At 36.8% G+C, this 26,981-nt stretch overlaps 2 protein-coding genes across 10 annotated transcripts in view; one reads left to right on the top strand and one right to left on the bottom strand.

Moving 5' to 3' along the window:
* The window catches only part of CLIP4 (CAP-Gly domain containing linker protein family member 4), a 37,689-nt gene extending 30,653 nt beyond the window's left edge, over positions 1-7,036 (top strand). For 7 of the 8 annotated variants that reach the window (XM_087934769.1, XM_026695628.2, XM_087934772.1 and 4 more), the window contains exons 14-16: positions 1,072-1,133; positions 3,283-3,355; positions 4,257-7,036. In XM_087934769.1, the coding sequence (XP_087790895.1) occupies positions 1,072-1,133; positions 3,283-3,355; positions 4,257-4,578 (457 nt within the window). In that variant the 3' untranslated portion in view covers positions 4,579-7,036. Of the gene's footprint in view, positions 1-1,071; positions 1,134-3,282; positions 3,360-4,256 lie in introns of those variants that run through there. The other variant, XM_087934783.1, reaches the window with a different exon arrangement.
* Positions 7,037-11,449: 4,413 nt separating this feature from the next.
* LOC113433073 (ALK tyrosine kinase receptor) overlaps positions 11,450-26,981 on the bottom strand; it is a 36,040-nt gene continuing 20,508 nt past the window's right edge. For both annotated transcript variants that reach the window (XM_087934733.1, XM_087934726.1), the window contains exons 6-11: positions 23,819-23,916; positions 23,230-23,322; positions 19,931-20,032; positions 19,484-19,618; positions 18,106-18,196; positions 11,450-16,984 (exon numbers count right to left, since the gene is read on the bottom strand). In XM_087934733.1, the coding sequence (XP_087790859.1) occupies positions 16,313-16,984; positions 18,106-18,196; positions 19,484-19,618; positions 19,931-20,032; positions 23,230-23,322; positions 23,819-23,916 (1,191 nt within the window). In that variant the 3' untranslated portion in view covers positions 11,450-16,312. The remainder of the gene's footprint in view (positions 16,985-18,105; positions 18,197-19,483; positions 19,619-19,930; positions 20,033-23,229; positions 23,323-23,818; positions 23,917-26,981) is intronic.

Below are 26,981 nucleotides of genomic sequence, written 5' to 3'. Positions count from 1 at the left end.
TTGGCTGTTAGCTAGACAAGAAGTTGGATCGGATCCATGATTATCTTCTACTAGTGTCAGAAATTTTGTGTCTGAGTTACATATTTTCCACATCTTGGAATTGAGATTTTCCTAGCTGTAGTTGCTGTTTGGGGATTCATAGCTACTTAACTACAAGAGGTGAAAAACAGAATTCTGATACAGGGCTCCTAAAAGCTGATTTACAGGATACATACTTTGCTGCTGCTGCACATGCTGCTGCAGAGTATTTGATCCCTGAAATGCTTTATTCATTAGGGAGCTTTAATAGATATTTATTCTGTCCCTCTTGCATCTGGGGAATGAGAAGAATGGGGATAGTGTGAATCATGGGGAAAATTATTTATCTCTTCTAAAGACCATTTCCAGTTGAGCCTTCCATTACCAGTTTTTCTCAGTGACGTCCCAGCACTTCATTCTTGATTGTGTTCAATCAGTTTTTTTCAACTAGTAAAAGGATCTTGATTCAGGATTATGAGTACTTAGGGCAAATCCATCTTCAGGGCATTATAGATAGTCCTTGACTTACAACAGTTTGTTTAGTGACCGTTCAAAATTACAACGGTACTGAAAAATGTGATTTATGATCATTTTTCACAGTTACAACCTTTGCAGCACCCCCAGGATCATGTGATCAAAATTCAGATGCTTGGCAGCTGGTTCCTATTTATGACCGTTGCTGTGTCCCAAGGTCATGTCATCACCTTTTGCAGCTTTCTGACAAAGAAAGTCAATGGGGAAGCCAGATTCACTTATTAACTGGCTTACCAACTTATCATTTGCAGTGATTCACTTAACAGCTGTGATAAGAAAGGCAAGAAAATGGGGCAAAACTAACTTGACAAATGTCTCACTTAACAACAAAAAAATTGGGCTCAATTATGGTGGTAAGTCTCAGGAAGATTGTATTCTGATTTCAGAAAATTCAGTCTGTAGTATGTTGCTATATGCTGAAGGATGTTTACCAGTGGTAGAATAAAGGAAGAATTACACTGCTTTTATTTTTCTTTTGTTATTTTGAGTGAGAAAAAAAATACACGATTTCATTTGCAGGTTAACAGGATCACTAGAATCTCTCACAGATACTTCAAGTAAAATGAATCATTCTTTCCCTGGTAAGAATACAACATGAATCTGTTTTTGTTTTCTATTACCTAGGCAAGTTACAGAAATTGTAGTTTCTTGAAGATGATATATTTGCTGTAGATGAGGTAAAGTGGGAATGAATTGGGAAATATAAGTTTTACATGCTTTTTCTTTTTCTTTTTTAATGCATTTCTGGATTGAAATATGTTTTTTTTAAGAAGAGTGGATTTTTTTGTGAGATTCCAGAGATCTTTTGATTATATTCCTAGATTCTAGAGATCTACAGACATATTTCTTTGTGAACTACAGTTAAAAGCTTAAATGTTGAATGTATATCATATCTTACATATTTTTGTATAAAATCCAAAGTGTGAGGCTTTATTATTAGTATTCTAATATTAATATTAGATCTGAGTTAGTATTCTAATTCTGGGGTTTCCATTGAAGATCAATCCAAAAGTGTCCATTAAGTATTTCAGTTCAAAGATTAAGTTTAAAGTTTCATGTTAGAAAAAAAACACAATTGTATTTTCAACAGAGACTGAATCATTAGGGATAGCAAATTAGAAATTAATTACTTAGAGTTTTTGTGTCCTATATTTTTTAATGTGCATATATCAGTATATTCATAAATATTTCCCGTAACTAGATTGGTTGTTAGGCATAGTGGCTGGGAATGTTGGAAGTGGAAGGGGCCATTTATGCTTTCAAAACCAATACCCAACTTAATAGAGAAATGCAAATTGAATCATCTGTGAAAGATGGCTGTCTAGTTTCCATTTTAATACACTGAGCAATTGAGACTTCACTTCTGCAAATTAGTTCTATTTTTGAATTGCTCTCATTTTCCCTTTAGCATTCAATTGGAATCTGCCTTCTTGCATCTCAAATTCATAAATCCATTTTCTTATACTTGGAAGCTGGATGAAGAACAATTATTTTGTTTTGACATATATTCAACTATTTTAAAGAATGCTATCATATCCTGCTTCATTCTTCTCAGGATTTAGTTAACCTAGTTTCTTAATTTCTATCCCTATATCATCTTCATTATTCTCTTCTGAATTTTTCTATGAATCCTTCTTAGAGTTTTCAGAATTAGACAGACTGCTTAAGCTGAAGTTTGTACTAACACAGACCATCATGGAATATGATAGCTTTTTCCAGTTTGTGCAGCACGTGAACTGATACCTTTCTCCATTTTGATGATGATTCATTGAGAAGTGCACTTTTGAACCAACCGTGTTATCATGTAATTGTGATGCTAACCAGCCCACAGTTGACATCTTGTTAATCAAAATATCACAGGAGAGGGGATTTTATTAAAATCTTTGTTGAAATTACACCTATATAATTGCAAAGTACTAAAGAAGTTACTACATCAAAAGATGACATGATAGCCTGATTGGGCTTGTTCTTGACAAGTCCATACTAACATCTGCTTCTTAGTGCATTATTTTCAAAGGGCCAATCTTTACAACTTGTTCTGTCTCTTCCCAGGCTTCAGTGTCAGACTGACCAGGTTGTAGTTCCTGGTTCTCTTTTTTTCCTTTTTTGGTAGATGGAGATTTAGTTCTTTTCTAGTTAACTGACACGTTACCAGTTCTCCAGTATTACTTACAGATAAATATTTGACCACATTGGTGGAGAGTTCTTTCATTACCCCAGAGGATGCAGCTACTGGTAATCTGGAGATTTAAACATACTAATAGAGAATAGATATTCCAAAGCCATATTTCCGTCATGTTGAAGCTTCCTCTCCGTGAAATGGTAAAAAATGATTCGGAGTAGATTTCCTTTGCTATTTGTTAAATTTTGCTGTGTTTATCGAGCTGTTAGCATACTACTCCCCCCCCCAATTATTTGAGTTTATCTTAATAAACCATTTTAATTGCATTAGTATCTTTTGACAGCCACAATTTATTCTGAACTTTAGCTTTTTCAACATCCTGTCTACTGCTGCAGCTATTTATCAATTATCTTCTTGTGACCCATCCTGCTTTCTATTTTCCATATACAATCTTTGTTTACAGATCTTTGGTTTTTTGTGTAGCCTTCCTCATTGGCTGACCTCAATTTTTCTCATTATCCAAAATACTTGAAGATTCATAGTTACAAGACCATCATAGAAATCATTGCATGTTCAATTAAAAGCTTATTCTGCTTTTTTTCATTCAGGTTTCCAACGGAGTTTCAGTACAACCTCTGCAGCTTCACAAAAAGAGATAAACAGGAGAAATTTCTTTGTCAAGTAAGTGACTTTATAGAAGAAAGAGCAGAATTTATATATTCCTAATTTTCTGAGATTAGAAGACTCCTTTTACCTGAGAAGGCGTGCAACTTCATGATTAAGGAATCATTTTGATATATGCATGCAAATCCCATATCTATTTCTGAATGTCTGTAAGAAGAACAATGCCAATGATGTTCTGCATATCTATGAATTGTCATGCTGCAGTGGTTGATAATTGTTAAAAACAAGCAGTAATCTACTGTGAAATGAATAACTCAAGATGGTAAAAAAACCAGGTCCATATTAAAAATCATTGCCACATTCCTATCAGCTCATGCTAGACTAAAAGGCTAATATTTTCTAAACTCTTGCCTCTCTCATCTTCATACTTTGTGCTACTTTTTATTGTAACCTTGCTTAGACCACCCTGGAAGTAACATTATTTTATTGATTTTTTTATTTTAACATCCTTGTTAAAATATAGTGAGCGTATTTGTCACATGTTAAACTGATAGTTATTAGGATTGCAACAAGAGAGCAGTTTTTCTTCTTCTTATGCAGCCTCTTGGCATATTTAGCTCTTCCTCAGGTAATATGGGCATTGAGAGGAAAGGGTTATACTTGTAAAATCTTCTTGACTTTCAGTTTAATGTGAATGAGGAAGATTAATTAAAAGTTTTTTTCTTGCATAACACTGACAAAATAGAAATATAGTAAACTGATCAAAGAATAAGTCAAATGAATACATATATTGCTTTGAAAATTCAATTAGAATCAATTAGTAGAAAAGAGGTCCTTGGGCTTAATTTAACACATTGGGGGTTAATTCCCTTTTGCTGTGCAATGTTGTATGTTTTGTTTTACTTTTTAAAATTTTTTATTTGGAAATAAATGTTATTGCCTCTTTTTCTCTGTCCAGATCAAAAAATTCTTCTTTGCGTCGTAGTTGGAGCAACACTACTACTACAAGCACAGATGCCCCAGTGAAATTACATGAAGGCTCACAGGTCCTCCTGACCAGCTCCAGTGAGATGGGCACAATTCGCTACATTGGGCCCACCAATTTTGCTCCAGGCGTTTGGCTTGGCCTGGAACTTCGGAGTGCCAAGGGCAAGAATGATGGTTCTGTGGGCGACAAGCGATATTTCAGTTGCAAGCCAAAATATGGACTCTTGGTGCGTCCAAGTCGAGTAACTTATCGTGGGATTAATGGAGTGAAACTTGTTGATGACATCTGTTGAAGAATATTGTTTCACTTAAGATGAGGCTCTTACAGAAACATGAGGAAAACCTGACTTGCCTGCATGGAACCCTCTCTTTACCTAACATCCTAAAGCTTCGTGGCACTAAGATGTTCACAGTTTGGAAGTGTGCACAATGAGATCTTAGTAGCTTTCACTGTAAAACATTTCTTGCTTGAATACTTCTTGTATTAGAAACATCTTGGATATGAGCTGCTCTGTTACTCCAATAATAGCTATTATTCGAACTAACTCCATTGAGAGTTTAAGAGACAGGCTTTGTCTCTTCAAAATAAGTTTTTCATCCTGTATTTTAGTGAAGCTATAATGCATCAAGAGATCATACAGCTTGTTAAATAACTGTTTAAACTGCTTTCTCTAGAAAAAAAAACAGTAAGGTAGAAAAGCAAGGGGGAAAGAACTCTGGGAAGCTGTTAGCTTTAGACAGTTCCCTGGAAGCACAAATGATCAGTGGAAAGAAAACTCTGAAAAGCAGAATTTGCTTACTTGATATGACATGGAAGCTACAAAAAACGTATATTTTCAGTTTTCCAGCAAAAGCACTTTTAAACTCTCTCTGTGTGTACGTGCAAACACGCTTAAAGAATAGGTATGCCAGAAGCACTTTAAAAAAATAACCGCCTTTGGGACATTTAGTGTGCACTTTCATTTCCCCTGAAGTATTTTCTATGATCCTTTGGATAAACTGTTTGGTAAGTTAAGACTATAGACTGTAGCGTTGCACCAGTTATATGTGTCCCAAGTACTGTATCCAGAAGAGGTTAGGAGATCAAAAAGTATTAAGATCCTGGAGAAATATGTTCTTGGATATACAACCTCTCCTGCTTCAGAAAACATGCACTTCCTTGCTATGGCAGGTGGGAATGCAGTTACTTGGTGTCTAATAGTATTATCTTCAACTCTCCAGGATGATTTGATCATGATTGCCTTTCAGGAACTGAAATTGCAGAAACTCTGAATGTTTTGCTGTATTTTTAAGTGTTTCTTTGACTACCGCAGGCGCTAGGCTGTTTTACAGCCAATACATCAAGCCAGAGGAAAGTTCAGCTGAATAGAAGTTGACTACTTAGCCTGCAGACCAACAGAAGCCAACATAGATGCCAAAAAATTATGTGCAAATCTATAGTTTGCTACCTGCATTCAAAATACATTTTAAAAAAGTATTATAGACATTTTTGTTAGAAAAAGATGGTCACAGTATTGTGTGTTTGGTATATCTTTAAAAGAAATGTCAAACATCTTTAAGGCATTGGATAACATAATTCTAAAATGGCTTTACTTTAAGGAATTAATTGCAAAATAATAATATTGGAAAAACAAATGCTTTTAGGGATATTGCTTTTGGCAAGATTTATTTAATCTATATAAAATGTTTATGATATTTTCAGCTTTGTTAGAAGAAATTTTCCTGATTTATATTTCTCATGATATAGCAGCACCTTTACTTTTATTAATGAATACTTTTGACTAAGGGAAATAGTTGATAATATGGCTATAAGCTTATTTTTAGTTGTAAGATCATGTAAAAAGTAGTTAATGAATTTAAGGAAGAAGTTGCACTTTGACGTTTGATATTTCCTAATCCAAAATTTGCTTTCTTAATAGTTAAATTTTATTTTGTTATTTATTTATATTGATAGGGTTATTACTAAGCATGGTTGTGCAAATCTTTTGAAAGACGTGTTTAGTATACATAGGAGTGTGTGCAAAGCTGCTCTCTTCTCTTTCCAAGGTTCCTCTTTTCAAGGCTCATGGAATTCATATGCTTTTTGAGGTTCAAGAGTTGTACATGTGTATGAAACAAGTTACTATATTAAGCATCATGAGGCCTAGGAAAAGAAGCATCTGCCTTAGAATTCCAATAGGGATGCTGCCACCAGTAATACAAAATAAAGTATAAGTTTTAAAATTCCATTTATGTCTGTAAAACCTGAAATTTCAGAGAAACTCAAGAGCAACAATGTAATCACTGATATGCTCCTTGGTGCTCATTAGGCAATTCACCCCACTTGAATTCAAAGATTCTTTTAGTCAAGCACAATAAATGGCAATCTAACATGCTATGAAACACCAGCCTCATACATTATCTGTATTTCCAACAGTGCCTTTGGGCTCCACAGAGATCCAGCCTAGTTCAGGGCCTCATTTGCCTTCAGGTAAAGTCTTCATCATGACCAGTCCCATGGTTGCATCTGTTTTATAATATTGCCCAAAACATTCTCTCGAAGTTCCATGTGTTCTCATCGAGCACCTCCCTCAATGAAAAACTTTGTTTTAATTGGTCTGTAGATATCTTGATGTTGAACATAAAAGTGTTTATACATTCCTTGTATACTGTATTTTTTGCATTATATTTCTCTTTCACCCTCTTCATATTTGACTAATGAAGCTTCCAAGGAAATGCTTAATATAATTAAAGAGTAAAAATGTATTGATACTTCTCGTTGCAACAGTTCTGTGATCAATTATTGGTGTATTTTTGCAATATTTACAGATTATCATTGTTATTTGTTACATTTATATCCCTCAATTATTATTGTTACTCTGGTGATTGTAATAGTAGTTTGCTTCAGTCACATTATTCAGTTTCACAGAATGTTAATGAGTGCAATTTTCTACATAATAACAAACTCTGCTGAGTTTAGTGTAGCTTATTCCCAGTTTAGTATAGGATTGCACTATATATTTTTAGACAAACTTATTACACAAAATTTTCTACATAATTGCTGTGCAAGTATACATACCTTGTACTAAGATGAACACTTTTGGGCAATAATTTGAAACAAGTACTTCAGACTTTAATGAGCAGCTGTAATTTTTCCCCCCAGACTTACACAGAACCCTGAAAAAGTTGACTTGCATTAATGAATAATAGAAAAGGCTTGAGCTTTTGCCAGACCTTAAGCATTTTTTCCAAATTAGTTTCAAAGCATATAAACAGTCCTGGTATGTATACTCAATGTAATGCAACAGTTATTTTGTAGTTTCATCAGATAAAATTATCAGAAGCCATGGCTTTATAATATAATATACTTTCCTTGGTTTATAACTTGGCTCAAATCTGAAGTAACTTTGTTATTACGTGTTTGATCCAAATTAGATTAAGTATAGTTTTTTATTTTCCAACTAATATCAAATCAGTGTCTGGGTACTAGGAAGCCAAATTAAATTAATAAAATGCATGCTAAAAACTTGAAAGAGTGAATTGACCACAAAGTTAAATGTTGCCACTATAATACTTCTGAAAATAATTGCTAAGCCATTCAGAAAGAATTTTGGAAGACTAACAATGCCCACTGATTTCCATTGGGTTTACTCCTGATAATTCAATCCAGGATTGAAGATTTCATAATTCAGTTTGATATATAATTTCAGAAAAATAGAACCTGTTACATCAGAAACATTCAAACTGGAGTTTTGTGGGATCCCTTAGATATTTTGAGTATTCCTTGAAGCCATGTATTAATATTTTTGTTTGCTTGCTCTCAACTGACTCTTGACTCCTGGCAACTACACTTACAAATACATGCAACCTAGGCTAGTGGTTCTCAACCTTTTCTTCATCATGGACCCCCTTTTGTGGTCATGGACCATGTCCAGGGACCCCCAAAACTTAAGATTTAAATCGTAACATTTCTTCAAGCCTTCGCAGATCCCCTGTGATGACATCGTGGACCCCTAGGGGTCTTCAGACCACAAGTTGAGAACCAGTGGTCTAGGCAATATTTTTGGAAGTGTTTTAACGTTACTTTCTAGGTCTTAGAGAAAGTGAATGTTCCAAGGCTGTCAAGTCAACTTCCATGTGTAAATCTGGATAAAAACTCAGGTTTCCCAGCTCCTAGTCCAGCATTTTAACTTCTAGAGCAAACTCTCTAATCATAAGTAGTGTGGGGCTACTTTAGATATTCATATTTTACACTGTATCTGCAATAATTCCAATTGTTGAAAATAAATATAAAATTGAAACGTACAAGACTAAGCTGCCTTTGGGCATTCTGTGGAAATATACTGTATAAATGAATGAATGACATTAAAATATAACTTTACTTTCTAGATTGTAATTACTTTTGATGCCAAACAATGTTTGAATAGAATAGAATACTTTACTGGCCAAGTGTGACTGGACACACAAGGAATCAAGAATCATAACGTACACACTTAATGATAGTCATAGGGTACAATCAATAATCAAATCATACTAGGAAACAGTCAAGTGGGAGGAGATGGGTGATAAGGAGTGGTGAGAAGATTAACTAATACTAGTGTACACTTTGTAAATAGTTGAACAGTGTTGAGGGAATTATTTGCTTAGCAGAGTGATGGCTTTCGGGAAAAAAACTGTTCTTGTGTCTAGTTGTTCTGGTGTGCAGTGCTCTATAGCGTCATTTTGAGGGAAGGAGTTGAAACAGTTTATGTCTGGGATGTGAGGGGTCTGTAAACATTTTCACAGCCCTCTTTTTGACTCGTGCAGTATACAGGTCCTCAGTTGAAGGCACGTGGGTAGTAATTGTTTTTTCTGCAGTCCTAATTATCCTCTGAAGTCTGTGTCTGTCTTGTTGGGTTGCAGAACCAAACCAGACAGTTATAGAGGTGCAGATGATAGACTCAATAATTCCTCTGTAGAACTGTATCAGCAGCTCCTTGGGCAGTTTGAGCTTTCTGAGTTGGTGCAGAAAGAACACTCTTTGTTGTGCTTTTTTGATGTTTTTGATGTTAGGTGTCCATTTTAGGTCATGTGATATAGTAGAACCCAGAAATTTGAAGGTCTCTACTGTTGATACTGTGTTGTCTAGTATTGTAAAAGGTGGTAGTATAGGAGGGTTTCTTCTAAAGTCTACCACCATTTCTACAGTTTTGAGTGTGTTCAGTTCCAGATTGTTCTGGTTACACTATCAAGGCAAGTTGTATAACCTCCTGTCTGTATGCAGATTCATTGTTGTCTCGAATGAGACCAATCACTGTTGTGTCATCAGCAAACTTCAGTATTTTAACAGATGGATCGTTTGAGATGCAGTCAATGGTATATAGGGAGAAGTGGAGAAAGCACACAGCCTTGGGGGACCCCTGTGCTGATTGTACAGATATTGGATGTGATTCCGCCTAGCTTCACTTGCTGCTTCCTGTCTGTTAGGAAGCTTATGATCCACTTACAAGTGTGTTCAGGTACCACTAGTTGGTTTAATTTACTTAGAGGAGTGTCTGGAATGATGGTATTGAATGCTGAACTGAAGTCTACAAAGAGGACCCTTGCGTAGGTATTTGGAGATTCAAGGTGTTGTAGGAGGTAATGCAGAGCCATGTTAACAGCATCATCTGTCGATCTATTTGCTCGGTATGCAAACTGCATGGGATCTAACAGCGGATCCGTGATGGTTTTCAGGTAGGACAGCACAAGCCTTTCAAAGATTTTCATAACTACAGATGTTAGAGCAACTGGTCTGTAGTCATTCAGTTCCTTGATAGCTTCTTTGGCACTGGGATGATGGTAGAACGTTTGAAGCAGGAAGGAACATAGCACATCTCTAGTGATCTATTGAAGATTTGGGTGAAGATGGGGACCAATTGGTCAGCACAGACTTAAGCAAGAAGGAGTTATCTTTCTGGCCTTTTCCTGGCTTCTGTCTGTGTAATAGATCTTGCACTTCTTTTTCTGTGATCACTAGAGGTTGTGAGCCCAATGGATTGGGGCCAGTTGTAGGAGGCTTGGCTGTTGTTGGTGTGTTTGAGAAGTGGGTTGTGGAGATAGGTGGCTGTAGTTTCTTTTCAAAGCTGCAGTAAAACACATCTGCTAGTTGTTGATTTCCTTTTGCTTGGGAAGGAGGTTTGCTGAAGCCAGTGATGTTTTTAAGTTTTCCACATGTTTGCTTGTTCAAATGGGGTAGTAAAGCACTGATAATTCAGGTCACTGATTGTAATACATGAAAGTACACTTGATCAAAACATTTCAGCAACTGTCAAAAATATCACATTTCAACAACAAAAAAATAGTCTGGTGTGATATTTGGTTAAACAGAAGTGACTACTTCACTTTTCCCCCTTGGAGAGTTAGTGTTTTTTTTAAAATCATCATTCAAATAATCGCCCACATTACCTTTGACTTCAATTCTGTTGGAATCATGTTAAGCTTAAGTGCAGCTTAGAAGGGAAAATGGTTCTACTATGACGGCCAAGTACTGTATTTCTCAACAAGAAATAATACTGCAATGAAAGAATGATCTGTCCATTATTCTAGTAAGTCTAAATAACAACTTTTCTTCTAGATTAAAACCAATTCACCGTGATGTGATGTTACCAGAGGTAAGGTTTTGCAAGTTTTTAAAAGTAGTATATTTAGAACAGTTGCCCTGTCCTATTTAAATGATTTTGTTTCTTTTCCTGATTCTTGGAGACTGCCTGGACAACTGCAGTTTTCTGGCAAGTTTTTTTTTCCAGAAGTGATTTGCCATTGCTCCCTTCCTAAAGCTGAGAGAAAACAACTGGCCCAAAGTCACCTTTTGTGCCTAGAACTTGCAGTCTCCCTGTTTCCAACCCAATTCCTTCACCACTGTGCCAAACTGGCTCTCATTTAAAACAATAGTTCCCCTTTAACCAGCAAAAATTGTAATTATTGCCCCTCAATAGTCTGAATTATTGCAAATCTAGTTCAATCAGACGTTTGCAATTTTGATCAATTTAGCATTTCTTAAATTAATAGCAAGCTTTCTATTCAAATTCTAATTTTCATTTCTTGTTAGAATTATTGTTAGGTATTTAACCATTGCCTGACTTTTATATACTGACCAAATGTATTTCATATTCCAGTAACAGGAATTTTTGAGTTGTAAAGATAATACACCATTGTACACATGCCTTCCTTTACAGTCATTTTATTTTCATGCCTTTAGGTTCACTACACTCGATTACAATACAAATACAATAGAAAATATGTAATGACCATATATTAGTATTTGATTTTTGAGAAGGATCCCTGAAGTGCATAGGCCCTTGGTTTATGAGTAATGTTGCACAAGCTTCTGTACAAACATGAATCACGTTCCTAATGACAAAGGTCTAATACAAAGAGAGGCACAGAGGGTTGAGACATCCAGGTGTAACTGCAAAAGGCCTTTGAAACTGTAGTACTTATTCAAAGTTTGGGCGTAGCTTGACGGCTTCACTTACAGAAACAGATTTCTGAAAGGAAATTCTTAAAGAACAGTAGCTATTGTGCACTGCAAAATGAGTCCAGCAAAACTTCATTCCCCTGGCCCAAACTCTAGATTTAGAATGAAAGGAAATAAATACATTTACTGTATGTTTTGTTGTGTGTTGCGGCACTTTTATGTATGTCCACTCTAAGAGTATATCCCATGAAAAACAGGCTAATTTTTGCAATATGCTTTCTATCTGACTTCTCATGCATCTAATACCGGAGGAGAGTTGCAATGTAAAAGTTACACCTACAGCAGTGTCATTCCAGACGAAATGGAGAAAAAAGATGTTCTGTTTGAATGTACCATCCCTTAGACCTAGGTTAGAATTCCACTCCCTTTCCCACAAAGAGAATATTCTTCCTGAATTTCAGAACCTGAAAAAAGGCTACAAATGTGGGTGTAGCTGTGGATCTAGGAGCATACCTTCTATTAGTCTTACCCACATACATGACCCCATCCTACCTTATTTAACTTCTTAATATGTTTTTCAAAGCCAATGAACCTCCAATTGAATGGAAGCTACAGTTCAAGATTGGCCTTTCTAGTGTGATACTGGGGTTCCACTGAGCCAGATACTTCTCATGAAGCTCACCATGTTTGCTGTACACCTTAAAAAAAAAAAGCTGCTATATTGCAAAGCAAAGCAAATTCCAATTCTACCTTAATTTTACAAAAGATTCTGGGCTCACATGGGATAAAAACTAGGTTGACTGGTTGTATTATGACAAATCAGTAGTTGATCTGTAATTCATTTTATCCTCATATAGGATAGTTCTGAAAGAAGGATCCTTCTAATGTTTTCTAGTACAATTTAATTACGTTTATTACTCAAGCTAAAGAAATTGACAATGTTTTGGAGGCAGCCATCAAGACAGACGTTGCAGGAGAATACTTGGAGAAATGATTCATACCATAAATACAGTAGTATCCTAGTTTTTCCTTGCCTATGCTTCATTGATTTTCCTATAACTGTATATTTTTCTCCCAACTATAATTATGGGGGAACTTCTCTCTTTCTCTGTGGTGTTTCGCTTCTGCTGCTGTGCAACTATAGTGTGTGCATAACATCAAGACTTTGCAGCAACCACATTCATTTTTTGCTCATTGCTTTTCCCTGTATGACTTCAATGTAGAGAAGCATGAATGTATGTTTTCCATATAGCTTCAGAGCTAATGCCTCAGAAAGAGATTTGCACCTCCCATCAGCTAAAAGGCAAATTGTGTGATATATTCCTTCAGCTCTTCCCTAAACTTGCCATTTTGGCCATATAAGTTATCTGCCCAGGTGGGGGTTATTCTTGGGGAACACACTTCTTGATTCCCATGTACTTGTGATGGTTTTACAGCTTGAGTTGTGGTCTGTTTGCTGTCCCTGGCATAGCATTTGATGCTATTCTGTAATGTGACTCAAATGGTTGATGATGCACTTGTGCTAGATACTTAGGCTTGTCAGCTAATTTTTTCCAGCAATATTCTCTAAAAATAACTGTTGTGGAAAGACTCAAGATTCTCTTCATAATGAGGTTTGTAAGCTTTGCAAGTATCAAGATAAATTTATCTTTAGAGAAATCTATCTTTAATTTTTCTTTAGAGAATTATATGGCTTACTACCTTATACGCAATAATCTTAGGCAACTACATCTCAGTTCAATGATTTGAACTGAAATTACACACCATTGAGGGCCTTTTGCTGGGAAGGTAAGAATGGTTACTGGTTTGTAGAGCTTTCTATGAATTCTGGCATATACTAAAACTATAGTTAACAACATTCCAGAGAAATTCTTGGCCAGTGCTGTCCTTAGCTATTGGAAGAGGCAAAACAAGGGTGCAACACACAAAGCTACATAATGTACACAAATAAGCTATGACATGAGCTTTGGGTATAATCACTGCAACACCACAACCTGCTTCAGAATTCATTTTTTTACAGAATCCAGAACTCTGCTTTTAAGAATCCTGAGCTGAAACAAACAGGGATCACAGTGATAGGATTAAAACGATCCAATGGTAGATTCTGTCCCATCTTCACAAGAGAGCAAACTGCTCTCTTAAAACTAAGTATGTGAGAAAATAGGTAATAGTTTTGCCACCATAATTGCTTATATATAAGCATCTTATTTGAAAATAAGGTATTTGCTAGAATTTGGTTGCAACCTTAAATTTCCTTGTAATTTAATGTACTATTGGATTTGAAAAATTTGTTCCTTGGATTAACTGTTTCTTGCCCAGACTTTCAGGAGACAAGCTTCATACTTATTCCAATAAATTTCTTTCTTTCAGATGATTCTGTTACGTAGAAGCAATTACTGTATGGTAAAATCTCTTGTCCAGTTTCTCATACTCTTGCAATTAAGGGGGCTGGCTGTTCCCTCTTGTGAAGGCAAGACGGAATGTAACTGTTGATTGGTTTGGTAATTGCTGGTCTTATCAGTATAAGGAACAATTCTCACAAAGAATGTGATTTCTGTTATGTGCATGTAGAAATGTCAAACAGGAAACCCACATACTTACTAATTTAAGCTCCCTGATTCAACTACAGAACATGGGGCTGCCTATGTAAAAATGATAATAAGTGGTTGTTCAGAGCAGAGAGAATGACAGTCTGACTTTTAACTATATTTTAAGATTCTTGGTTATTTCCTAGCAGGACCATGATATTCTGTCAATGGGATGGGTTAATAAATGTTCTATTTGCCTAATTTACAGAGCAATTCTGATTGACTGTTATTACAGAAGCCACGAGCGCCTGACAGTCAATAACATTTGCTTTCATTGAGGAAGATTACTCATCTTCATTTGCATATAAGGCCTAAGTAACCTAATGGTCTTATGCAATGCAAATTGCACAGAACTATTAGGAACTTAAAACAAAGACAGGAAGCACAAATTGGTCTTCATTTATCTTTACAATGATGCAAAGTTTGGGTTAGCATAAGATACTACTTTTTTCACTTGAGCTAGAAATTGGTTGAAAGTTGCACACCTGAGTAGCAACTTTGGCTCAATGTGCTAGTTTACCTGCTTGGAACAATGCCAATATCTTCCTTTGTATCAATATTCTCATACCATAGGCATCAACGTCTCTTTAATTTTTTCACCTAATACTGTGTAGGTATAATTTTGGCAACTAATAACAAAATAAAATATTTTAATAAACCTTTTCAATTCAGTAGCAATAGCACTTAGATTTACAGTGCTTTACAGCCCTAAGCAGTTTACAGAATCAGCAGTTTACAACTTGCCTCCAACAAGTTTGGGACCTCATTTTACCCACATCGGGAGGAGGGAAGGCTGAGTCAACCTTGAGCCTGGTGAGATTTGAGCTGCCAAATTGCAGTCAGCAGAAGTAGCCTGCAATACTACACTCTAACCACTGTGCCATTGTGGCTCAATTCAAGTCAAATTAATGGCTGTTTCTAACAAGCTGTTGGATTGTGGTTCTATGGCATGCTGAATTTATCAGTATATGCATATATTATATATGCTTTGAAAAATGGCAGTGAGGATTTTCTAACATCCCTTTCTCCTAAATTTTTGTTCTATAAAAGCCTTTGGCTTGGTTCCTAAACTGTGCATATTATAATAATTAGTATCTTCACACCAAAGGACTCTCTTCCTCTGATTGCCAAGCTTTGCCCTCAGCAATGACATAATGGCAGTGACATAATGAGAGTTTCAGTAGTATGCAATCTGGTCTTTACTATGTTGATAATCTTTTGCTCATCTGCCACATTTTGGCAGATCCATCAATGACATGAATACATGCTGAAAGATAAGTGTTAGATTTAACTGCTCAACTGCTGCCAACCAACAATCACAATAGATGGGAAAAGGACAGGGTTTTTACTGCCTTGCCAAAGTAATCCATTTCATCTGGTCAGGTTCTTTGACTTTCTACAATTTCCACCTCAGAATAAAAGGAGTGACATTGACACACTTAGCTATTCTGTTGGTAGATCTCCAGTTTTGCATGCATGTGGTAGCTATGATGCTATTTGAGTGTGAGCTCTTTCAGAGTCCATGTTATGTGACTTTGCCTTTGATGACATTCCCCTACCTTCTCTGAAATCATGAGGACATCCAGAATATTGTTTGGCAGGATAGAAAATCCCTAAACATTAAACACTTGGTCAGCAAGTTTTGAAGTGGCATATAAACAATGAAGAGAAAGCAGCACACAGGAAAGGCCATAGCAAACAACCATGCAAGTGATATTATGCAATTGAGGGCAGGACCTTGCTTGTAATAGTGATTATTATCTCAGATAGTTATGTGTATTTAAAGGTGTGGTTATGTAGGTGTGTATATAAAGGAGCACTGATAATTTGAAACTTATTAAGAGATTTAAAAAAAAAAAAAGCTTTAGGGGTGATGGCACTTTAGAGCAGATTGGCACATAACAGAAGGGAATTTTGTTCTGTTCTCGTGCTTGCTATATGGTTGACACTGAAGTTTGTGCCAAGGCTCACAAGTCACATGGGAAGAAAGTCAAGAAGATTAGAGGTTGATTGAGCTGGTTCCTAAGGTGAAGGTCCTCGTAACTGCGGGCACAGAGGTGGGGCTGAGGTTTCCAAGGGAAGGCCTTGCTGTTGGTATCCATAGTTAACATTGCCACAAGGAAAATGGCGGAGCCTGAAGAGAGGCACTTCCTTAACACTGGCTGTAAGTGAAGATGGTTCTAGAAGAAGGGAAGAGCTTGGCAGCCTTCCAGCCATTATGCTGGGCCCCAAAGTACAGCTGCCTTCATGCCTTGAATCTTCCTGCTCTGTTGCCTCTTTCTCCAGCTGAGAAGTCTTTTTGACAACTGGCTTCTCTGAAAACCAAGAGCCATATGTTGGGTTCCAGAGGTTGGTAGGCTTATTTCTGGACCCCCGGGTTTTGTGGAGCTCTGTTGCAGGAATTGATTGAGTGTACGCCATGTTGACATGTCCCCCTTCTAGGGAAGCCTGGATGTTAGCCTGGCTAATTGGCTCAACAGGAGCTGCTTTCATGAGAGCTTTTCCTGCTGGAATGACAAAAGGGAGAGAGGATGGGGAAGGCAGGAGCTGCTCAGCACCCTTTTTCTCTCGCTGCGGCAACACTAACAGAGGAGGAATTGCTTCAGGATCTTCAGGACGCACAGGAACCTTTTCTTCTTCTTCAATGCATGGACCATACTCCACAGGCAGAACCGTATTGATGACATCAGGATCCTATAGGGAAGGAGAGACAGTAGTGCAACATGTATTTATCTTCTAGTTATGGCTAAAACACTAGTGGAATAATATATTTTGGTTCATAAACAGAGATATTCTCTCCCTCATCTTCCTGACAATATTAAAATTCACAATTGCACAATAAATCTGTTAGGCAGAAAATGAGACTGATAAAAAAACTTTCATATGAGTAAATAAATGTATGGATTCCATGATTTCCATGTGGAACTCACGTTTCTGAGTGGATTCCTTAAGACAGTAGCACTTTCTTATGCTCATGAAATTAGTTAAGTTGCTTTAAGAAGAGCAGAGAAAGCCTGCTCTTCTTAAAAGAAGATGCATAATCCAAAGAACTTCTTTTAGATAATTTTTGAAGCGTGCACAGTCTCACTGTGGTTGATTGATCCCAGCATATTATATTTAATGGAATTATAAGAACAATAGTTAATTGATTAAAACAAAAAAAAAACCTTTTCCCAGATATATAGTATTAGGATTGGGTGGAAGAAATATTTAAGAGACAAATTCTTCTCTATACTTCTGATCTGCAGTTCCATGAGGACCATCAACTACACCTAGAAGACATTAAAACTGACTTTGAAACATATGCTAGGAAAATAACTACTCTGATTACATTGCGTTCTGTTTTTAAAACCTTTACCCACTTTGGGTGTATTGAACGTGTAAGAGAAAATGATGTGCGATGGGTATATGTGGATCTGGAGTATATTTCTAGAATGTAGCTTTTTCTAGCACACTGACTTCAAGTTGTGCCTGCACTAGATGCTAAAAAAGAATACTCTACCTTGGGGGAACCAAATACAATGTACTCAAGGTGTGCTGAAGACTTACAGGTCTGTGCAAATATGGTTTATTGAAGAAGGACAATAAAGTCCATATATAAGTATCTATCAAAGCTAAACATCCATTTTAGATATGGATGGCCTATTCTTTATGTGTTTGTTAGATGGTTTGAAATACTCTTTCAGCAATTGCTTGCATTCTTTTGAGAAAAAGACATTATCAGTATACTATACTTGGTGGGCTTGGCATGTTTCCCTTTTGTCTTCTCCTGCACCATGTTACACACAGTGAGGAAGCCTGAGAGAGATGGTTACCTGGGTGCAATATTCAATCCTCTCCAGAACAATGGCAAAGTCTGGCCTGTCTTCTGGCTGGTGTTGCCAGCATTGGGTCATTATTCGATATCTAGAACAGCAGAAGAAGAAAATGGCACTAAAGGATAGATTTAGGTTGACATTCAGTTTGTCACAGCATAAGAGGAAAAATGTCACAATGACATTTTTTATATTACCATTCACAAATGAATTCTTGATCCTTGTCAACTAGCATCATAGCTGCAATTTGAATGATAACAATAGAATGGCATGCAGCCATTGCTTGGCTAAAGCTAGATGCTTAATCTAGACCAGGGGAAGTCAACCTTTTTATACCTACCACCCACTTTTGTATCTCTGTTAGTAGTAAAATTTTCTAACCGCCCACCGGTTCCACAGTAATGGTAATTTATAAAGTAAGGGACAAAACCCCTACCACCCACCATGAAAGCTGGAATGCCCACTAGTGGGCGGTAGGGACCAGGTTGACTAACACTGATCTAGACTAAGCTATATATTGGGATACTGGCCAAATAACATACATTTTGTTATGTGTATGTCTTTGAGTCACATTTGACTCCCGGCAATTGCCTGGGTTAGTCCCTGAAGTTTTCTGGCAAGATTTTCAGAAGTAGCTTGCCATTGCCATGTTCTTAGGGCTTAGAGAGAACGAATGGGACAAGGCCACTCAACTGGCTTTGTGCCTAAGGTAAGAGTAGAACTCATAATCTCTTAGTTTCTAGACTGATGCTTAATCACTACACAAAGTAGGTTTCTAACATCTATCTATATAAGAAAAAAATGGGGATTCTTTGATTAGCAATTTCTTAGAAGCATGAACCTATTTATACTATATATCTACACAATTGCCTGTAATTAAATAAATTAAATCTACAAGGAAAGGTATTTAATTAATAGTAGAGAATAAGAACTCTGAATAACAGAGTATTTATTGATTAGGGTGGGCTATGATGGCTGGGACTATTCATCAAAAATTTGGCATCTCTTGAACCAAGCAAGAACAGCCCTCCTATGTCCTAATGAATAATAAATCTGTTATTCCAGATGCTGCTTCTGAGACAAAATGGCATGTTAAGTTTGGGGGAACTCAAGTGTTGCAGAATCACCACAAATTTCCAGACAATAAGAAGCTTCCTAAATAGCTTATTTCCATGCCCTCTGAATGCTGGTAGCTTAGTACCAATGAAAGGAGTTCTCTATATCACAGCCCTTTGCTTCTAACATTACTTGGTTTATCAGATAGATGCCCTGCATACAAGTCTGACTGACTATATATACACATAGCTGAAAAAAAAAATCAGAAATGAAATCTATTTAATGTTCGGCATGCGCTTATGGAGCCTGAAAGTTTTCCTACACAGGGCCAGGGCAGTTTTTGGGTGGATCCATCCTTCCCCCATTTGTGACGAATTCCAAGACCTCCTGGTTACTTTTGCTGGGATAGGGCATATATCCAAGCGAGAATATTTCCCACAGCAACACTCCAAATGACCTGGACACAGAAAAGCAAGAAATAAGATTACAGATTTATTTGCAAAAATCTGAGCAAAGTTATCTAAACATTAGGACAAGTCCTTTATGTTGCTTTCTTTCTCTGTCAGTGGCTTTGGATCTACTCGTTTCTATAGTGTGTCAAGGAACTGGCAGCTGTTTGACAAGCTATATTATTAGGCAGAAGAAAAAGGCATGCTCAAAGAACTTTTTGTCTTCTATCAGACAAAAATATAATCGCGGGCAGTGATATTTTAAACCCCCAAGCAGCTGCTGGCTTGCAAAATGGAAAGAAAATTCTGAGCAAGCCTACCAGGTATCTGTTTTGGACGTGAATATTCCTTCCATGAAGGCTTCAGGTGGCATCCATTTGACAGGCAGCATTGCACACCCTCCTTTTCTATAGTAGCTGGCTCTGCAGTTGAAGCAAGAATATTAATAAGAGTTAAGTATTGGCTCCTTCAGCAGTTGATTGAAGTGGGTGGCTCCGAGAGCTCTGCTGATGGCAGACGTGAGACTTTTTCCTTTCTGAAACAATAGGACAAATTCTCCCTTTTATAAGAAAAAGGGGGAATACCTCTCTTTTACTTTTCTAAACGAGGGAAATGACATTGATGATTGTTTGTTATACATAATTGCATCCTTAAATCTGCTTGAAGCAATAGTTTAATTCTTCGATGGCAACAGTTTAAGTATGAGATACCAAACTGTGACTATAATTGCAATGTGGGATCAGGTAAGAATTTCAGGGATGTACCTGCTTTCAGAAGATGGGGTGTGTGGCATTTTTGTCATGACTTTGGGACTAGAGGTAGAGTATCAGGAATATGTAGGAGATGCCCAGGCTCAGCCTGAGGGAGAAGATAAATGTGTCATCAGTTGAGTCCCTGTACGCCCCCAAAAGAGGGGGCATTGACTCTTGACTGTTAGTAGCTTAGATTCTTGTAGTGAATTTAAGCTTGCAGTAAATCTTTACACTCATTTGAGCTGCCTGAATGTCCCAATTTCCCTGGCGTTTGACAGAATAGTATGTGGAGAAGGAGAGTTGGAATCTTTATTCTTTAAGGTAGACTATAAAACACAAACCTCAGAATTTGGCCTAGAAATCAGTAAGATGTAGAAGAAGAGGACATTTTGAGGCATTTACCCAAAAGGCAGATGACCTTAAATCTCAGGAGATCCCCATAAATAAGGGATAAGTGATCAAAAAGCAAAATGCTTTTCCTACTTTGTCCACCTAGATTTGTCAATTCTATATGAATCCATTGCTGGAGATCAATCAATCAATCAATCAATCAATCAATGTTTGTATGGAACACATTCCACACAAATAATATTGCATTAATTAATTATTAATGAGATGAACAGTCTGCAAAATAATGTACTCCATTTGCAAGCCAATGAATCCTTTTCTGTTGTGTCCTTCTTTCTCAGAGACAAGTGCACTATTCACACAAAATCATACAATGCATCCTACACCTGAAACACACAGATTGACCTCCTTTCTTCCAATAAAAATGGCAAAAGTTGGGGAAAAAAGAAAAAGACAGAAAAAGTAAAATTGTGACTAAATGGAAAGGGCAAAAAAGAGTTTAAAAAGAACTGTACAGAACCAAAGCATGGAATATTGCAACAGAAAATGAAAAGGGGAGAAAACCCAATTAGGATTACAAAGAGTTGAAATTCCCCAGCCCTTCCAAGCAAGACATAAGCTTCCTGCTCTTCTTCAAAGAGATCTTCTTCCTAGTAGAAGACCCATGGCCATCCACACTTCTCTGGCAACCTTAGTTTCCAAAAAAAAAAAAAACTTCTTTTAGCTTTTAATATTCTCAATCAGAGAATTTATTTATTTATTATTTATTATTATGTATTAATTATTATTATAATATTATAAACAATTATTAGATTACAGGTATAAGTATAAACATGGTTATAAATACTTGAAATGGATATGAATAAGAAAAAAAGAAACAATAGGACAGGGATGGTAGGCATGTTTTAGTGCACTTATACATACCCCCTATATGAGGTCTCCTATCAATTCACATCTTGGAGAAAAATTGTCTCCCTATCTGGTAAATATGTAAATACATAATTGGAGAGTAATGATCACAGGTGGTATTCAGCAGGTTCTCACCAGTTCTGGAGAACTGGTAGCAGAAATTTTGAGTAGTTTGGAAAACTGGCAAATACCATCTCTGACTGGAGATTTTACAGTCTCCTTCCCCTGCCATGCCTATCAAGCCATGCCCACAGAACCGGTAGTAAAAAAAATAGAATCCTACCACTGGTAATGATATTAACCATATATAGTTTTAATTCAGAAGAATCAAAGCAAATTTAGTTTTCTTCCTGGCTTCACTGACTCCAACATATGATGCCATTCAAGGCTGGCCAAAGCTGTGTCCCCTTACATGAATGATTTAGTCTGGATCTGGGTTCTCTTATACTTCCTTAATTATTTCTTTATTTTCACAGGTCAGTAGATCTGATTATGGTTCTTGCCATCTTGTATTTGTCTTTCGATGGTCCTGTGACAAAACTGCCCTTGTTTTCAGCTCATCTGACAAAGGATAGGCAGAATTGAGGTTATCTCATTTGCAAATTGGGCTGAGCCATGGTGTTTTATGCAGGTATTATAAGTGATATGACTATATTAACCAGCCTCCTGAAGCTGGAACTCTCCAGCTGCATTGGGGCTTTGGATTTTTGCCATTTCTATCCAGCACTGCCTAAAATAATACTAGGAATTGTAGATTCACTTTAGTTGCTTGACATGCAATATGCCCATAAACCTCATTGTCCTGGAATGAATAATCCAAACAATTCACTTATTTTATGTCTTGTATGGTTGCTACAAAGAATGCATTCTCAACGGGAAGTTTTCAGCTTGCAAAATGTCAAGAAAACCCCCTTATCCAACCCTGCTTATAAATAGTCCAAGCTTTTGGTTTGTTGCCAGAATCAATACTGTACAGAAATATGAGGTGAAGTAATTCCCCAGGATGACATTAGAGGGCACTGTGAGGACAGTAACAATACATTATCAATAAGATCTACTGTATTATAGTAGATTATTAAAGTCTTCCTATTTAACAACTGCAGAATCATTAATCCTGGTGCCCTGGAGAAATTCCAGAGTCAGTAATTACATTCTCCTGACCCTTCTTTCCTACTTTTATATGCGATAAACAGAGACAGCAGTGCAAGGGCGTGTATGGGTCTGGTCAACACAAAAAGGGATAAAGCTTCAGGAGAAGGTCTTGTTTTTGGTATGAGGAAAGTAGAGAAAACAAGATTGGAGAGGATTCTGTTTCAATGCAATACTGAAAGTGGCTGGTAAAATAATAATAAAAGTAAGCCAGGGAAAATTCCACAGATTGAACACAGAATTTTAGTGAAGACAGCATACATATGCTCCTGAATCCTGCAAAATATAAATATCTGAAAAAGACCAATGCATACAATGAAATAAATCCTGTGGAAGCCTACATTCAAGAGAGAGAGAGGGGGGGGGGGAGACAGAGAGGGAGAGAGAGAGAATTATATAAAGGAATGTTATATATTCCTTTATAGAAGTTATAATAAGAAATAATAGCTAATATTTCTCACCTATATATGTCCCTGGCCATCCCAAAGTCTCCAATTTTAGCTATTCTTCCGGGACCTTTACATGTAAGGAGGCAATTTCGAGCAGCAATGTCTCTAGAGAAAGAACAATTGACTGTTTAAAAAATAATTAATAAAATTAAATTCATGTGGTAACCTAGACAGACCAGCTGTTAACTTACTGGAAAGCTAATAATAAAACTATTATTGTTAAAACAATTGAGCACACTCATTTTCCAAATAGGAAAGCCAAACTAGAAAATCCAGAACTAGAAAACTTCAAACTTGCTTTGAAAAATAATAATTTACATAGAGGACATTTTGAGCTCCTGAAGAAAAGGCAGAATATAAATCTGTTCAAGAAATAAAAAAAAACCACAATGCCTCAGTTCTTTCTTCTTTTTTTGTTCAAAACAACAGACCTCTAGAGGGTGGTAGTACACAACCATTGTTGTCCGTGGCTTGTATACTAACTTGATGCAAGTCAGCCACATGAGCCCCCCCCCCCAGAAAGGGGGGGAGGGAGAGAGAGAGAGAGAGAGAGAGAGAGAGAGAGAATGGTCCTTCTGTAATAACAGCTTTTCCTACTGACCTGTGAATGAAGTGATTTTCTTCCAAATACTGACAACCACAAGCAATGTCACGAGCTACGTGGAGCAAATCCAGCATGGTCAGCGAGGAGGGATGGGTCTGAAAGGAAGAATCAAAGAATTATTTCAGGAGCATGAATTCATTTAAAGGGCTTACAAGATACTTTTTTTTAATGGGCAATCTCAGAATCTGTTAGAATTAGTTGTTGCTAAACAATTCAAAAGTGTATATATTCCCCCTCCTCCTCCAGCACATTTTAGCAATTCTAAATGCTTCTTCCTAAGGTCTTGATCCCTGCATTTCACAGGGACTATCCTCTTGTTTTCTGGGCATCCCATTGTCTCTTCTTTCTTTGTTGCTAATAAACAATTCTATGCAAAGCAAGCATGAATAAAGGGACAAATTTTCTAATCAGCAGAAGCTTGACTGAACAATCTTTGAAGTCATTCCCAACTAAATATATGGTAGTGCATCATCAATGTTAATTTCTAGTGCTCAAATTAGCTTCTCTTCCACCTTTTAAATTTTTTTTTACTAAAGAACCTAAATTTCTGAAGAGGAAGCATGAAACTATATAATAAAAAAAACCAGTTCTCAAACATTTCCCCCACATTTCAAGAACCCAGGAAATTATTTGACAGAATGATCTGCCTGTTTTGAAAGACAGATTTTCTTCCAATCAGATCCTGTACAGATATAGATCAATAGAGACCACCAGGGAAATTATTTCTGGCATGATAAACAGCATTTCTAGATTTTGATAGTCCAGGGGCAGAGGAGATTATAAACAAAAAATATTTTTCATTGGAAAAATATCAGTACAATTGAGCCAGTCTCACCCTATTTTATGGTACCAAAACACTTACATTTCCCCCAATTCCTTTTAGAAATTTTATTTTTTACATTTTTATATTTATTTATTTTATTTTTTTCCAACTGATTTCCTAAGTCCTCATTATTTTCCAAGCAGAAACATGATGTCTCTATGTTCTTTTGCAAAACATTTACATTTGCAAATCCAGCATGGAGTTAAATAATTACTAGACAGTTGTCCTTTTTAGGAAACCTGAAAAACCATATGCAGGAAAATATTGCAATAAAACAATCTCTGCCAGTCTGATAGAACTAAGAATGAATGAGGAAGTAAAGGGTCAAATAATGTAAGTATTTCAGGATTATAGAAAATTTTCAGATAAGCACATCCACACTCACGTTCACAGAAGGCTCCAGATTGTTGATTCTTATCCTAAATGGCCAATACATCAGAGTGTGAAATGTTCCAGTTCATGTATTTATAGAGTAAATTTATATGCTGCCCATCTCCCTCTGCAAAGCTACCCCTATTCCCTTCCCTACTTCTGCTAAAAAGAAAAATACCTTATCTTAAAAAAAAAAAACCACTCCGAGAAAAGAATCCCCAGAGGAGCTAAAGGAGTAGGCTTTAAAAGCAACCCTCACCCCCAATTAAAGGTTAAGAATTTGTAAAAAACCAAAGAGCAAGTTTAGGAAAAAGTCAATCATGCCGGGAGTTCTGATTCAACAAGTAGTAAATGCAGGGGTGGGATTCAAATTTTTAACAACCAGTTCTGTGGGTGTGGCTTAGGTGATGGGAGTGGCTTGGTGGTCATGTGACTGGGTGTTCATGGCTTGGTGGTTGTAGAGTTGTAATTGCAGGAATGTTCCAATCTCGGATGGCAAACCTCAGATAAAGAATGTTTCCAAGCAAATACAACTCAGGTAAACAAAGTCACTAATCTAAAGGAGGATTAGAGAGAGGAAGTAAACATATGTTAGACTTTAACTAGAGATAATTAATTGTATGGATTACTGTGCTAAACAGTAATGAAAGTTAAGCAGTAACCAAAGTTAACCAGTGATGGAGGATAACTAAAAATGTGTATAAATGCAAGACTAGACTCCAATAAAGATCATCATGATTCAGTTGTTCATGATCAAACAACTCGACTGCCTTGTCATTACAACAGGTGGTCATGTTATTGGCTGGGTGTAGCTGACTCAATATCACTCACATCGAGGCACGCATCTCTTCCCCTGGCCTCTCATGACTTTGGGGATGCTGCAACAGTCGTAAGTGTGAAAAATGGTCATAAGTCACTTTTTTCAGTGCCATTGTAACTTTAAATGGTCACTCCACACAAGCAAAGTACCAGCAAAGGAGGGGAAAAAAACTCCAGAGACATTCCTAAAACAGGAAGTCTAGTCCTGCCAAGAATGTAATAAGGGTTAACGGAGAGGCAGTTTCTGTAAGCAACACCAGAATGTTTCCTTCCTGCCTTCCTTACAGGATTAGGCCAGTAATTTCTTTTAACAACCGGTTCTCCAAACTGCTTAGAATGTTAACAACCTGTTTTAGCTAATAGGTGCAAACTGGTAGAATCCCACCCCTGAGTAAATGTCTACTTAGCATTGTACTAGGGATATTTATCTTCAATGTGTTTTTGAGATGTTTGGAGTGTCCATTGCAGTATATCTATTATTGTTCTGAAAGTTCAGTTACTCTATGTTTGATACATCTTGTGGCAAGTTCCTTATATTAGGAGAAAATCTATCCCCATTTGTTATCTGCTCCAATCTTGCATTATCCCTTTTTTTGAGAGAGAGAGAGAAAGAGAGGGGGGGGAGGGAAGGAGGGAGAGGGAGAGAGATCCTTTTGAAAACATTGTTTCTGTTTTGAATATCTCTATATATTTTTCTCCTTTGCTCCCATTTGGTGTATCAGTGACTAGTTAAAACAGTTAAAAAAAACTTTTTGCATTTTCTTTGTTTTTACTGTGTAAAAATATAAGGTAACTTTATTTATTGCTTGTGAAATTGTTCCATCTTCAAAGAGAGATGCTTTGGATTTCCATCTTCTGTATGGCCACATCAAGAACTAGAAATGTGAAAGGCTTTAATCCAGCTATGTCATAAACACCATTAGTATTTTAAAAGAACCTCAGCTCTTCCTCAGTACCATGTTGAGTACCATCTGACCTGCCTCCCCTCCACCTACTTTGATACTATATAGTCAATTGTTTTATATTTTCTATCACTGCAGTTTCCTTGGTTAAAAGTGTAGGAGTGGTTCACCATGGCTTTTACCTATGCGGTATGATTTGATGCCTTTCCATTGTCACCAAAGTGATCATCTGCCTCCTGAATCT

Source organism: Pseudonaja textilis, chromosome 1 (assembly GCF_049901715.1).
Source record: "Pseudonaja textilis isolate UNSWEBS1 chromosome 1, rPseTex1.2, whole genome shotgun sequence".
In the NCBI taxonomy this organism is placed as follows: domain Eukaryota; kingdom Metazoa; phylum Chordata; class Lepidosauria; order Squamata; family Elapidae; genus Pseudonaja; species Pseudonaja textilis.
Note: the sequence above shows the minus strand (reverse complement) of the source record. Positions and strands in the feature narration are given on the sequence as shown.